Source organism: Heptranchias perlo, chromosome 39 (genome assembly GCF_035084215.1).
Source record: "Heptranchias perlo isolate sHepPer1 chromosome 39, sHepPer1.hap1, whole genome shotgun sequence".
Taxonomy (NCBI): Eukaryota; Metazoa; Chordata; class Chondrichthyes; order Hexanchiformes; family Hexanchidae; genus Heptranchias; species Heptranchias perlo.
In genome coordinates, this window is record NC_090363.1 from 5,855,639 (window position 1) to 5,871,730 (window position 16,092).

General features: G+C 42.2%; 1 gene segment (V, D, J or C); it reads right to left on the reverse strand.

Moving 5' to 3' along the window:
* Nucleotides 1-5,035: 5,035 nt before the first annotated feature.
* LOC137304911 (Ig kappa chain V-V region HP 91A3-like) lies at nucleotides 5,036-15,771 on the reverse strand. The segment is given in 6 exon segments: nucleotides 5,036-5,503; nucleotides 8,898-8,938; nucleotides 10,378-10,542; nucleotides 11,965-12,318; nucleotides 12,508-12,564; nucleotides 15,725-15,771. Coding segments are annotated over 4 exon segments (576 nt in total).
* Nucleotides 15,772-16,092: the final 321 nt, after the last annotated feature.

A 16,092-nucleotide genomic window follows, 5' to 3' on the forward strand; every position in this document is an offset into this window, starting at 1 on the left:
ATTGATTCCAATAATTTGCCCACCACCGAGGTTAGGCTGACTGGCCTGTAATTACTCAATCTATCCTTCACTCCCTTTTTAAACAACGGTACAACGTTAGCAGTCCTCCAATCCTCCGGCACTACGCCTGTTTGTAAAATGATTGTTAAAGCCTCTGATATTTTCTCCTTGACTGTTCCTTTTGTGTGATTAAGGCAATAAATATATTTAGTTAAACCTTATTTGCTTTGAGTTGTCACTATGAGCGTAGTCCTGGCAGTGTGTTCCCTTCTCCAGGCATGGGGACTGTGATACCGCGTCATTGCCTGCCTCCTTACACCTAGGGGAAAGAGTAGAAGCACGAAGTACAGCCACGAAGGGGCCTTGAAGGACTGAATTGATTTTGGACTTGTTCCAGACATTGCCTGTTTCAGCAATTTTCTGCAGAAACTTTCCTTTAACCACGAAATAGAGTCTTTAATACAGGATGGAAAGCGAACGCAATCTCACGTAGCAAAGCTTCTCTAACAAGATTAGCCACTAAACAGCCTGATGTAGCCATTCTTGGAGAGTCATATCTATCGACTAACATCCCAAATTACTCCTTTGCCATCCCTGGAAATACCCTCCCCCATCAAAAGCATAGACTCAACAGTAGCGTGACCACAGTGCTATACAACAACAACTTGCATTTATTTGGCGCCGTTAACGTAGCAAAACGTCCCAAAGTGTTTCACAGGATTGATTATCAAACAAAATTTGACACCGAGCCACATAAGGCGACATTAGGACAGGTGGCCAAAAGCTTGGTCAAAGAGATAGGTTTTAAGGAGTGTCTTGTGGAGGAGAGAGAGATAGAGAGGTGGAAAGCATTAGTGAGGGAATTCCAGAGCTTAGGGCCTAGGCAGCTGAAGGCACGGTCGCCAATGTTGGAGCGATGGAAATCGGGGATGCACAGGAGACCAGAATTGGAGGGATCTCAGAGGGATGTAGGGCTGGAGGAGGTTATAGAGATATGCAGTTTGATGAGCGTGACCATGTGAGTTCTCCACAATGACTCCGGATCCCATAAAGTCTCATAACCTCAGGTCAAACAAAACCAAGGAAACTTCCTGCAGATTACCCCCCTAGTACCCCTGTACTCAAGATTCAGTAATTCGCTATGTTGCACACCACTTGTTGGAAACGTTGGGAGGATCAAGGAAATGGAATATACTCTGAATAATATTTCAGTTTTACAAAGAGAGTTGGTTGAATCCTGAAGGACATAACTACCCACCTGGGTCTTCGTCAGGTCGTCAGCGAGGGAGTAATTTACTTGGCCTCCTTGAAAATTACCTGTCACAGAAATTAAAGAATCATAGAATCATACAAAGGTTACAGCATGGAATCAGGCCATTTGGCCCATTCAGTCTATGCCGGCTCTATGCAAGAGCAATCCAGCTAGTCTCACTCCCCCGCTCTATCCCCGTAGCCATGCATTTTTTTTCCTTTTAATTACTTATCCAGTTCCCTTCTGAAAGCCACGATTAAGTCTGCCTCCACCCCACCACCACCACCAACACGACAGTGCATTCCAGATCTTAGCCACTCGCTGCGTAGAAACGTTTATCCTCAAGTCACCTTTGGTTCTTTTGCCAATCACCTTAAATCTATGTCCTCTGGTTGTTGACCCTTTCACCAATGGGAACAGTTTCTCTCTATCTATTCTGTCTAGATCCTTCATGATTTTAAATACCTATATCAAATCTCCTCTCAGCAACTCTAGCTTCTCCAGTCTATCCACATAACTAAAGTCCCTCATCCCTGGGGTCATTCTAGTAAATCTTTTCTGCACCCTCTCTAAGGCCTTCACATCTTTCCTAAAGTGTGGAGCCCAGAACGGGACACAATACTCCAGTTATGGTCGAACCAGTTTTTTATAAAGGTTCATCATGACTTCCTTACGTTTGTACTCTATGCCTCTATTTATAAAGCACAGGATCCTGTCTGCTTTTTTAACTGCTTTCTCAACTTGCCTTGCCATCTTCAACGGTTTGTGCACATATACCCCCAGAATAGAGGGGGGACCACACCATAGTCTTTGTGACGACATGTGGGTAGATTTTCAGCATTCCACTCTGGTATATATATGGCTTTGCAGATTGGTTGCCCATTATAGAAACCATCTAATTTTTATTCCCATTGATTTTATTGGACATTAAAATTGGACAGATTCTATAACAAGTAGTCGTTCTGCACCGCCAATTTTATGCCTGGACAGCAAGTTGCAAATCTACCCTGAAGTCTCGTCTTCACCTCCGTTGTGTAGTGTTCCAATATCGCCATACTAACTGGACAGACTAAAGACAAATCTAATAAATGGGTGTCCATGAGGTACTACAGGCCATTAGCTCTTCTGAGATGATTCCACAGTGTTCAGCTGCATTCCCAGCTCCTTCGACAATGAAGCAACCCACGCCAGTCTGCAGAAGTACCAGGGCAACTTGCAGTCCCGGGCTGATAGGCGTCACGTAGCATTTGCATCACATAAGAGCCAGGCTGTGATCATATTCAACAGGAATAGGTCCACCTGACCACCTCCACCTGCCCTTTAACGATATTACAAAGGCCCAGCCCTTCTCCCCCTCACCACCATCACCCAGGAGCTTGGATATAACATAGATGAGGAGGGGGTGGTCATGGAACCACCTCCTCCCATGAGTTGTTTGACTGTCCACCACCACTCTCGACTGGATGTGTTAGAGCTACACAGTTGTGCTGTGACCCATTGCTTATGGGAACACTTAGCGCCGGCTAAACCCTTTTGCTTTCGATGTTTAATATGATTGTAGTCCTATGTAGTAGGTTTACTCAATTGATGTTTCGTTCTAAGACATACCCGCTCTTGGCACGCCCTTTTACAGTGACCATTGGATTAGAATTGGTCTCCCATCTTGTAGGTCATGGAAGAGCGAAGATTATGTCTGAGAATGAGATTACACATTGTGATGGTCTACAACATTGCTACTGCTGGTGGCCCCTAGTGCCTCATGGATGTCCACTTTTGAGCTATTAGATTCCTCCTTAGTCTGTCCACTTAGCATGGTGGTCGTGGGACACTTTACAATAAACGGTCTCATCAATGTGACAAGGAAACTAGGGGTTGGATTTTCAACTTGCTGCCTGGGCTTAAAACTGGCTTAAACTGTTATAGAAGCAGCCCGAGTTTCATGTTGATTACAATCAATAGCAATGAATATCAGGCGGTTTCTATAATGAACAGGTAATCTGCAATGTCTGTTTTACATTGGGATGAAGTTGACAATCTACCACTTTGTCTTCACAAAGACTGTGGTGTGGTCCCTCCTACAAATGCTTTCACGGACTGACGGTTCTGTGACAAGTAATTTGGCAAGGTCAAGATTGGAAGCAGTACCATGTAGGCAGCTATTTCCTTCAGGACCCAGTCGAGTCTGTCAGTAATACTGCAGTCTCATCCAGAGTGTATATTACATGTTCCCACTGCTCCTCTCCCCCTCAGTGCTGCGAACAAGTGGTGTTGAAAATAGTGGAGTATTAATTCTTCAGTTCAGAGGGCAGTAGTGATACACAGCATGAGGTTCCTTTGGCCTTCTTTGACCTGAAGTCATAAGACTTCATGGGGTCCGAAGTCAATGTTGAGAACACACATCGCTACGCCGGCCCCACTATGGTCCCACTACTGCTGGACCTAACCTTTTCTCTTCGACAGGGCATACCCAGGAATGGGAATGGAGAAGTCTGGGATATTGGCTGATAAATATGACCCTGTGAGAATGAATACATCAGACTTTTTTTTCAGTTTATGGGACAACTCTGCCAATATATACACTGATCCCCAGATGTTAGCAAGTAATGGTCGACTGGATAGGGATTGACTCAGTTTTGTTCTGATCCAATGCTTGATTCGTTGCCAATAGGTACAACCACTATTTATTTTGGGTTCGTTAGTGAACATTTTACAACTGAGTGGTTTGCTAGATCACTTCAGAGGCCTTTAAGAGTCAGTCACATATTGTAAGAGTGGAGTCACATTGGGCTAAGTTCGCTTTCCATTAGTGAAGCCATTGAATCTTCGGGACAATTGGATAATTTTTTCTTTGTGGTAGTCGCCACACATGAATTCATTTTCACAACTTACCCTGGTGAAATTTGAACTCACGATTTCTGCATTACTAGTCCAGTGCCATAACTATTACAATACCAGATGAGGGTGAGCTGGAGAAGGGAATGAATGCAGGGATGTGAGATGGCCACAGAAGCATACAGCCGTCCTGCTGTTTTGCCACCCAATCCAACGATAAACCCATGACGTGAGGAGAATTTCTGCTGGAGCCTCATATTTAGCCAGGATGCCCTTACACAGCTGCGTCATCTGCTTAAAGATGACCTGCAGACAACCTCAAACATAAAGACGAGACTGCCCCCAAATATTATTCGACAGGAATAACAACTTAATCATTTTCACCATTAAACCATATAAAGAAAAAAAGGAAGAATTTTAATTTATATGGGCCGTCCCATCGAGCTTCACAGTCAATAAAGTACTTTTGAAGAGTAACCATTGTTGTAATGTAGGAAACGCGGCTGCCCACAGCAAGGACCCACAGACAGCAATGAGATAATGACCAGATAATCTGTTTTAGTGTTAACAGTTGAGGGATAAACATTGGCCAGGACACGGGGGAGATCTCCCCTGCTCTTCTTCGAAATAGTGCCATGGGATCTTTTACATCCACTTGAGAGGGCAGACAAGGCCTCGGTTTAACCTTTCCTCCGAAAGACGGCACGTCAGACAGTACAGCACTCCCTCAGTACTGCATTGGAGTGTCAGCCTAGATTTGTGCTCAAGTCGACTTAACAGCACAGACCAGGGATACAACCTGGTGCCTTCTGCTCCGGATAGCTCATCACTACAGCATGCAATGTGTTTATTCAGTAAGCTATTGGGAAGCTTAAATTGTATTTAAATAAATTGAACTTACTAAGGCACTTCCAACTAGAATTATAGAATCCAATGGTTAAATCCAGGAAACTTTTATTTTGGTTAAACTATATGAGCACAATCGAGCATGATTCTACTTGCTAAAATAAGCCGCTGATAAAATCAAAGAACAAATTATCATTCTGGTGAATATCACTTGAAACACTAGTATTATTATGTAACATCGTGCTGAGTTATTTTATCTCCTAAATTATTCATAATTAATAAAATAGTGTTATTTTCATCTTAATCATCGGATTATCACTTTATGGATACAATTTAAGACAGAAAGCGCAGATATTTCAACTTTAGGCTCCTTCAAGGTGTCCATAATGTAACTGACTTAAATCTCCACTGGTCACATCAAGGACACAATCTATAGTGGTGGTTGCATCCCGGTTCCACATATTAGAGTCATGAATCGGCGTTGCACCATGGCTTGTTTCACATAGGCGAGTACTCAGACATTTCTCCGTTGTACAATCTTCGCAAATTTTAAGTCGTCCTTCGTTTCACTTTCTTGTTTAATAGAATGAAATAAAAGGAAATTTACAGGTTTATCAGTTGTGGAATTATAATATATTAACTATTACACTGATAAATTTCAATAGCATGCAACAATATTGACTACAATCATTGCAATTAAATCAGCTATACACTACATTACTTACTATTTCGTTAATAAAGTGTCAACAGTTTATTGATAGCACTTGATAATCTCCCTTTTAGCTTGGCTAAAAATAAAACTGCATTGCGTTTCAGGTCGATGAGGAAGAAGCGAAGGGGAGGAAAGAATAAAAGGGAAGATCTGTGTTAGGCTGGAGAGCAGAAGTGATTAAACAACAAAAGGAATGATGGTGCAAGGCAAAGGGGGTGGTAATGGAACGGCAAAGAAACAAAAGATGGGACTATAGGAGCTGTAAATGGAAACAGCAGAACCTTTACAGGAGCAGTGGTTATGAACTGAAGTGATTGAAACCAATGTTGAGCCCAGAAGTTTGTAAAGTGCCTAATCGAAAGATGAGGTGCTGTTCCTCAAGCTTCCGTTGAACTTCGTTGGAACAGTGTAAGAGGCCGAGGACAGAGAGGTCAGAGTGGGAGTGGGACGGGGTATTAAAATGGCAAGCGACCAAGGTCACACTTGCAGACTAATGAGGTGTTCAACAAAGCGATCCCCCAATCTGTGTTTGGTCTCCCCAATATAGAGGAGATGGCATCGGCAGCAGCGAATACGGTATACTAATTTGAAAGAAGTACAAGTAAATCGCTGTTTCACCTAAAAGGAATGTTTGGGGGTCAGGACGGTGGGAAGGTAGGAGGAGAAATGGCAAATGTTGCATCTCCTGTGTTTGCACCGCAAGGTGCCTTGGGAAGGAGAGCGGGTGTTGGGGGTGATGGAAGAGTGGACCAGGGTTTCGGGGAGGGAATGGTCCCTTTGCAATGCTGAAAGGGGAAGGAAGGGGACGATGTGTTTGGTGGTGGCATCGTGCTGGAGGTTGTGGAAATGGTGGATGATGATCCATTGAATGTGGAGGCCGGTGGGGTGGAAGGTGAGGATAGGGGGGACTTTATCGTGGTTCTAGAGGGTGTGGAAGGGGTGAGGGCAGAAGTGCGGGAAATAGGACAGACAAGGCCGAGGGACCTGTCAACCACAGTGGAGAGGAATCCTCGGTTGAGGAAAAAGGAAGACATATCAGAAGAATAGTGTGGAAGGTGGCATCATTGGAAAAGATGCAATGCAATTGTATCTGTTCCAATTATGCCAATTCTCCCAATTTCTCCATCTCTGCCGCATCTGATCCAACAATGCCACCTTCCACACCAGTGCTTCCGAAATGTCTTCCTTTTTCCACAACCAAGGATTCCCCTTCACTGTGGTTGACAGGGTCTTCGATCGTATCCATCCCATTTCCCGAACTTCTGCCCTCATCATTTCCCTGCCCTCCTAGAACCATGATAGGACCCCCTTGCCCTCACCTTCCACCCCACCAGCCTCCACATTCAACGTATCATCCTCTGCCATTTCCGCAACCTCCAGCGCAATGCCACCACCAGACACATCTTCCCCTCCCCTCCGCTTCCAGCATTCCGAAGGGACCATTCCCTCCGCGACATCCTGCTCCACTCTTCCATCACTCCCAACACCCGCGCTCCTTCCCAAGGCACCTTGCGGTGCAAGCACAGGAGATGCAACATTTGCCATTTCTCCTCCTCCCTTCCCACCATCCAGGTGAAACAGCGATTTACTGGTACTTATTTCAATCCAGTATATGTTTTCGCTGCTGATGATTCGTTACCCTCTACACTGGAGAGACCAAACATAGGTTGGGTGATCGCTTTGCTGAACACCTCCGTTCAGTCTGCAAACGTGACCCTGAACTTCTGATCAATTGCCATGTTAATTCTCCATCCCACTCGCACACTGACCTCTCTGTCCTCGACCTCCTACACTGTTCCAATGAAGTTCAATGGAAACTCGAGGAACAGCACCTCATCTTTCAATTAGGGACTTTGCAACCATCCGGACTCAACACTGATTTCAATAACTTCAGATCATAACCACTGCTCCCATCTTTACGGACAGTAGGTGCTGGTAATGGTTCTGCTTTTGCCATTTACAGCTCCTCTTGACCCATTTTTTTTCTTTACTTGCCCCATTACCACCCATTTTCCTTGCACCATCACCCTTTTGTTATTTAATCACTCCTGCCCTCCATCCTAACAAAACCTTCCCTTTTCTTCTTTCCTCCCCCCACCCCACTGCTTCTGCCCCCCCCCCCCACCTTTCCATGGCTTTGTACTTGCTTAAAAACTGTCAAACTTCTTCCAGTTCTGACGAAGGGTCATCGACCTGAAACGTTAACCCTATTTCTCTCTCCACAGATGCTGCCTGATGTGCTGAGTATTTCCAGCATTTTCAGTTTTTATTTCAGATTTCCACCATCTGCAGTATTTTGCTTTTTATTTTAACTTACAATCAGTATGCTTTCCAACAGTCAAAATGATAATTTCGCTATATAGGGAAAATAATGGCCAAAATCATTACAAGAAGACAATCCCGCTGAATGTGTTGAATTGCAGAATAAAAAAATGAAAGCACAACATAAGAGGATTATTGTCAATGGGAACTAAGTTTCTTGATCTTCTTGCGGAAGAAAAGCTTCATTTGAAAGTAATCAATTATGTCCTCCCTGGAGTGAAAGATTGCGGTTTGGTGGGAAATAACATGACCCCACATATTTTGTGGCCTGGAATGGAATAAAGGCCGCTCAGATCTAGGGCATGGCAACTTATATCGGGCAGGAAAGTGGAGTTGAGTTTGAAGATCAGCCATGATCTTATTGAATGGCGGAGCAGGCTCGAGGGGCCGTATGGCCTACACCTGCTCTTATTTCTCATGTTCTTTTACACCTGCAACTTTCCTTGTATTTGATTCTATAGCATGACTGTCCATAATTGCAAAAGACGGCCATATAATTGGCTGATTAATTCAGAGTTTGCTGCTGCCAGAAATGAGAAACCCAACCTTAGAACTGTAAGGTTACTTTCGAAGGTGCTGTTAAGCCCTACTGTTGGGAAACTTTAAAGGGAGCTTATCGCTGCCCCTAGGATCTGCTGCAACTTACGTGGGAGTGCATCATTTACACACTGATGCACAAAGCATTAATGTTTCGCTGTCAAGCTGTGCCGTCCCTCATTTTGTTGAGGAGTAACAGTTACCAAAAAGTGACAAGAAAAATGCAAAATAAAACAATGTCTGGTCATTTTCGGCGAATACTGACAGTGCCTCGTTAAATGGAGGTGTTCCCTGTCAGACGTTTAAATGTGATTAGGGCTTATGGGAAACATACTGGTTATTAAATGGAGCATTTCTTAACGAAGTAAACTTAAGCTTCTTCAATATGCTACATACCTGAATAGCAATTTGAACTCCAGGGATTTATACATATCTATCTGTAAAATATGCAACACAGATTAGGTTTTCCTTAGTTATGAAGAAAACAGCGTATAGTTTTATTTTACTTTTGTGTTTACAGCGGTTTTCTTACACGTCACTTGTCATCGCTCCAAAAAAGATGACGTGGTGCAAATATCTTAGCACAACCGTTGACGCCAGTTTTGCTGCTTTACCAGGTGATGAGGTAGAACAATTGAAAGTGGGCGAACCGGGCCATATCCAATTTTCCTTGCCCCAGTACAGGTCGCATCTCTACTTATCCTGTCACAGATCTATGGCCAATACCCTGACAGGTCAATGTGAGTGGCGATCCAGGAATCACAGTTCGTGGCTTACTGTTTTGTTTTAAGCTCTCGGCGCCGAATCACAAGAACTGCATTTTCAACTAAATGGCTTATTTACTTTAATACTTTAATAACAGAATGCAACTTGTTAATAATGAAACACTCCTAACATTATGTTACACGAAGATAACAAGTAACATATCCGAGCACAGTTTACCTTACGATACAAAATACATGTTTTGCATTTGTGTTTAACAATTAGAATAATTTCGACTATAATTGTACTTCTAAATCCAGCTGCAAATAGAATCATAGAATCATAGAATCATAGAAGTTACAACATGGAAACAGGCCCTTCGGCCCAACATGTCCATGTCGCCCAGTTTATACCACTAAGCTAGTCCCAATTGCCTGCACTTGGCCCATATCCCTCGATACCCATCTTCCCCATGTAACTGTCCAAATGCTTTTTAAAAGACAAAATTGTACCCGCCTCTACTACTGCCTCTGGCAGCTCGTTCCAGACACTCACCACCCTTTGAGTGAAAAAATTGCCCCTCTGGATCCTTTTGTATCTCTCCCCTCTCACCTTAAATCTGTGCCCCCTCGTTATAGACTCCCCTACCTTTGGGAAAAGATTTTGACTATCGACCTTATCTATGCCCCTCATTATTTTATAGACTTCTATAAGATCACCCCTTAACCTCCTACTCTCCATGGAATAAAGTCCCAGTCTGTCTAACCTCTCCCTGTAAGTCAAACCATCAAGTCCCGGTAGCATCCTAGTAAATCTTTTCTGCACTCTTTCTAGTTTAATAATATCCTTTCTATAATAGGGTGACCAGAACTGTACACAGTACTCCAAGTGTGGCCTCACCAATGCCCTGTACAACTTCAACAAGACATCCCAACTCCTGCATTCAATGTTCTGACCAATGAAACCAAGCATGCTGAATGCCTTCTTCACCACCCTATCCACCTGTGACTCCACTTTCAAGGAGCTATGAATCTGTACTCCTAGATCTCTTTGTTCTATAACTCTCCCCAACGCCCTACCATTAACGGAGTAGGTCCTGGCCCGATTCGATCTAAATAGAAACTGTCCAAAATGCCAATCGGTTTAGATTTACACTTTTCAACTGAATACTTGCCTGTCAGGTCAATTTCCTCTCGCTTTGCAATGAATGCAATAGAAGAACCTCGAGACTCCCAGAAATCCACGAGATAAATTGTTATAATGATGAGCACAACAAACACTGCAAGTTTCACTCCTATTTCAAGCAGCGACCTTCCGCTTTTATTCAGTAGGTTCCGATCTATGGAGAACGAAATAATCACTTTCAGTAATTACTTTCTTTAGTTAACTACAGGGCCTCCCTGAACATTCACTAGGCTTGTGCCCATTTCATTTATCACTCTTAAACTCAGCTTGTTCGGAACACGTATTCGTGTGATTTGTAGAAATCTAGCTTTGTATCAATGATTCCTATTGTCATTCGGTCTAATTCGCCTTTATCCCTGACGTCGACCTCCTCTACTATTTCTCAATAAAGGCAGATATGAAGTAATCATTTTAAAACCCCGCTATTTATTTGACCCCGGGTTTTAGATTGCTATTCTCATCCGTCTTTCTGATGAGACGTTAAAATGAGGCCCCGCCTACCCTCTCAGCTGGGCATAAAAGATCCCGCGGCACTATTTCAAAGAGCAGGGGAGTTCTCCCCGGTGTCCTCGCCAATATTTATCCCTCAACCAACTTCACTAAAAACAGATTATTTAGTCATTATCACACTGCTCTTTCTGGGACCTTTCTGTGCATTTCCTACATTACCACAGCGACTATACTTCAAAAGTACTTCGTTGGTTGTAAAGCGCTTTTGGACAGCCTGAGGCCGTGAAAGGCGCTATATATAAATGCAAGATTTTCTTTCTTCTTTCAAGTAGACAAACACTTTCTTGAACCCACTATTTGCTCCCCCCTTCTATATACACACACACATATATATATAGGGCATAATCTTAGAATAAGGGGCTGCTCTTTCAAAACTGAGATGAGGAGAAACTTCTTCACTCAGAGGGTAGTAGGTCTGTGGAATTTGCTGCCCCAGGAAGCTGTGGAAGCTACATTATTAAATACATTTAAAACAGAAATAGACAGTTTCCCAGAAGTAAAGGGAATTAGGGGTTACGGGGTGCGGGCAGGAAATTGGACATGAATTTAGATTTGAGGTTAGGATCAGATCAGCCATGATCTTATTGAATGGCGGAGCAGGCTCGAGGGGCCGATTGGCCTACTCCTGCTCCTATTTCTTATGTTCTTATGTTCTTATGTAAAAATGCTTTATCTAAACACATCAATCTTACTTCCAATGTCTCTCGCTTGGCTTCTGCAATTATTGTTCTTGCGTTTTTCGACTTATAATTTAACCACCTCCTCAATACCACATTTCTTGTATTGATAAACATCGAGTGATAGCTGCTTACATTATATCCCTTTCGAAAGCCGTTGCAATATTATCACAGAAACATTCTCCGGGACATGATAGGAATCTGGAAATTCTCTCATAAAATACAAACATTTTGCAAGATAGTCATGCACAGATATAAATTTGAAGCGTTTAATACAGTCGGCAGTTGCTAATGTTAAAAGAGATGGAATAACTATGGAGGGGTCTTTCTTCTTTCGTTCCTTCTGTCCACCTCCCTCCCTCCCTCTCTCTCCCACCATATAAACTTACGTTTAACTGTTAATATTGTTCCTGGTCCAGTGCATTTCCCGAGGAAGAATATATCCACCTGACAGTAATATGTGCCTGAGTCATCCTGTTTCACGTTTGTGATCGCGATAGAAGCGTTTCGATTCGTTTTGAAAGATGATCTCTCCACCTCAACAATTCTACCCGAGTATTTTGCGGATGAATTAGATATTCTGGACTCTTCCGTTCCATCTTTTACGTTTTTGTACCAAAAGAATGCCCCGTTGTATTGTACATGAGATGCGCTGTAAGTGCAGAGCAGATGGATTGTCTCTCCCTCAGTAACCTCAATTGAAGGTGGTGTTTGAAACACTTTGATCTTGCTAGCAGTTGCCCCTGTAAAATAAATGCCCAGGGCAGTTTATCTACAAAGTAAGATGGGTCCTCCCTGTATGGGTTGCTACAAAAGCTGCGATAACTAAATCATGTCAAATTAGTTTTTGTTTCAACATGTACTTCGAGGCCACCCGTTAGTAAACGTTGCCACACAAACAGCTAAGGGTAGTAAGGAAGGAAATGGCTTACCAAAGAGTAGCATCAATGTCCACAGTAGGTCAGTGGGATTCATTGCTTCACATTGATCTAGAAATCAAAACAATTATTAAAAGCCCCTTCGTTTTAATTATAACATATTTTGCAGAAGTCGAAATAAACGCCTTACATGATAATTCTCCCTATTGTTCCCTACTAATTCCTCTCCTTATCTGCTGTGGCCCCTTAATGTATGATTTGTATACATTAAATCCGCCCATTAAGACACACTCATGTTACCAATTCTAAAGGTAGCCCTATATTTACAGGACAGTTGAGACCCCCTTTCCCTATGCATACTTTAAACGTTTTTTGTTCCTACAATTCTGTAATTGGAAACGAGAGCGACACATACCTAGAGGAAAAAAATCAATAAGATATAAATCTGCAAGAAAAATCAGACCCAGAAGTAAGTAATTGTTTTGCTCTTCTGAGAAATATCAGTGTGAACAACTAAAATCGGGCTGTAACTAAAATAATTTAATCACTGCGACAGATTACCCCCTTTGGTAATAAATGAAAAGCTATCAACTGAGTAAGCTGTGAAATATCCAGGGAATTACTCACAATGAAAACGAATTCATGCTGTTGCAGAAAGGAGTGTTTGGATGAGCAAATGGTGGAGGTGATCACATGGAATTTCCAGCGAAAGAATGTGCAAAGCAGTCTCCAAGAGATCAACCCAGAGACAGTTTTGATTTGTCCCTGGAACATTAATAATTCTTTTGGCATTGGAAACTAGGGATGGACAATAAATGCCACCGTTGCCAACGACCCAAGAATCATTTTTTTAAAAGTGCAATGGGCTGAAATTGTTGGTAGCTTGAATGCTGCGCTATAGATAATGGAATAAAGATTAATGTTTGTAAGAACAACGTTGTGAAGTTTTCTAGGAATGCATGTGGAAGCGTGAGTGTTTTAATGGACGAGGAATTGTTGGATCAGGTGAGACTATTTAAATATCTAGAAGTATAACGACTGAAGATGGCAGATGTGCAGAGGAGGTGAGAGCTAAGATTACAATGGAAAAAATTACACTTAATAGAAGGAAGAGGATATTGACTGCACAGCTGAATAGAGAACGGAAAAAAAGACTAGTGAAGAGTTTGATATGGAGTGTGGTACAGTACCAGTGCCGAAACATGAACGCTAGGGGAAGTAGAGGTCAGGCTTCTATAGAACTTTGAGATTTGAGTTTGGAGGTGAAAGGAGAAAGTATATTAACGAGGGAGTGTTGGCAATGATATAAGAAGAACGTGGTTTCATTGATGTTATCATAAAAAGGAAAATGAATTGGATTGAGCATATGCTGGGAGGGGGGTGGGGGTGAAATGCGGAAAGAGCTGTTAGAAGGGCGGATGGAAGGAAAAATACCAAGAGGAAGGGGAGCAAGAATGCTTCTGGACCACCTGAAGAATGGGCTCCGTGTGGAGAACTGAAGGGAGAATCACAAAGCAGAGTAATTTGGAGAAGAGAGAATTGAGCGAGAAGCAGCCTTAGGCAGATCACTTCTGACGATGACCTGTAGATTTATTTATTTTGAGCCCATTTATCCCATAGTAGATTGCATTTCATTTATAATAAAGCCATTGATTTTGCTTGAGATATATTTGCTTGGAGAGGCCACATTCCTCATATTTTCCCTATGAATATATGGTTACGCCTATGTTGAAATAGCAGCAGTAGAGTTTCATGTTAATGCGTTAGATGTTCACCTACTAATGTCTAGGCCGCTGTAAATTGAAACATGTCAATAGAATTATTCCAGATAATACATCCACCCCTGCTGTATCATGGCTCAGCGTGTACCACCTACAAGATACATCAACTCGCCAAGCCTTTGGCAGCACCTCCCAAACCTGCGACCTCCACTACCTAGAAGGACAAGAACAGCAGGTACATGGGAACTCCATCACCTCCAAATTCCCCTCCATGTCATGCACCATCCTGAATTGGACATATATCGCCATTCCTTCAATGGTCAAAATCCTAGAACTCCCTCTCTAACCGAATTGTTAGGGAGGATTGTCACCACACGGACTCTAGCAGTTCGAGGATAAGGAGCATCATCACCTCCTCAAGGGTAGCTAGGTATGGACAATATATGCAGGCCATGGCAAAGACTCGCACATCCCAAGAATGAATTAAAAAAGTACAATATATACTTTCTAGCACATTATATTAAATAAATGCAACTAATACTACTAATTCTAAGTCAACAATAGTTTTATACATTACCAAGCATTAACATTCTATTTCCTACATTACAACAGCGACTACATTTCAAAGTACGTCATTGGCTGTAAAGCATTTTTGGGACTGCCTGAAGTTGTGAAAGGCGCGGTATAAATGCTTTTTTTTTTATTGCGCACTAGTTGATGCGTACTTGGATAGACCGTGGTATCTACTTTGATACAGAACATATAAATTGCATATTTCATACTAATACATCTGCCTAGTACTATACAAAAATGCAGCTTGAATATGAATTTCAAATTATTTAGGTACTCTATTGGGGGCAACCTCTTACATTCGTGCTTAGTTCTAAGAGAGCTGGAATTGACGAGGATATTAGATGGGTGGTTGCACTGTGACGTGTGCTTAAATGCTTCTAACCAGCCTTCTATCCGTCTACTGTTGCGTGGCTTGAGTTTAGAATGTTTATATTTTGAACATTTTCATCCTATTGTCTCATTGAACAGTTTTACACTATCGTTTCGTGGTAGCGGTTTATTTTTATGAACCTTCTAAACGTTCATTTCAAATAATTCGGGAAAGGCAAAAACCGTTCTTCTGGTAATTATAATGTAATATAGAAATCTCCATACCATGTGGAATCTACCTCTGCTATGGTACCATAGATGAAAAAAAATAGATAAACGTATAGAAGTGGTGACATTACGACTGGTTATGCCGAAGAAAGTCCAAATTTTAACATAAGTAATGAAATGTGGACATAGGCCTATTTGACTACAGAACTTTGTGGGTTTTATGACCAAACGCCAGCCGTACAGATGTGTACACGGAGCGATTATCACATTCCAAATTGATTCTGTAGTGGCAGACATAACCTACCCCTTTAGCTAATTTGACTTATAGTAAATATATCTAAGGATATAGGCGAATCCAATACAAATTATAACATAAGAAACGTACACTACTAACTAAAATGTAGTCTACAAAGAGACAAATAATCTTAATCTGCACTTACCGTTAATACACGCTATGCTCAGAACATTCTGTCTCACTTCCCCCTGGGATTACTTACATTTGGAGGAGTTTTCTGGCAATGGGCTGACTTGCGAACCAATAACGCTAAGCCAGGTCAAACAGAATGCTTTAGAAAGCGGATCTTGCAGCCCTAAAGGGGAATATTCATCAAATCACGCTGACTCTTTCGAAAAAGCTCCATGTAGAAAAATTACGTTCGTAATGACCAATACATTATGAAATGCGGGTCAGCTTCGGATACACAGCACGGGAATTACTCAACTGTTAACCCAATAAAGTGATTTTAGACTGGTCGTGCCCCATGAATGGGAGAAAGCAGGCCATACATAATATTAGGAAGTAGACATC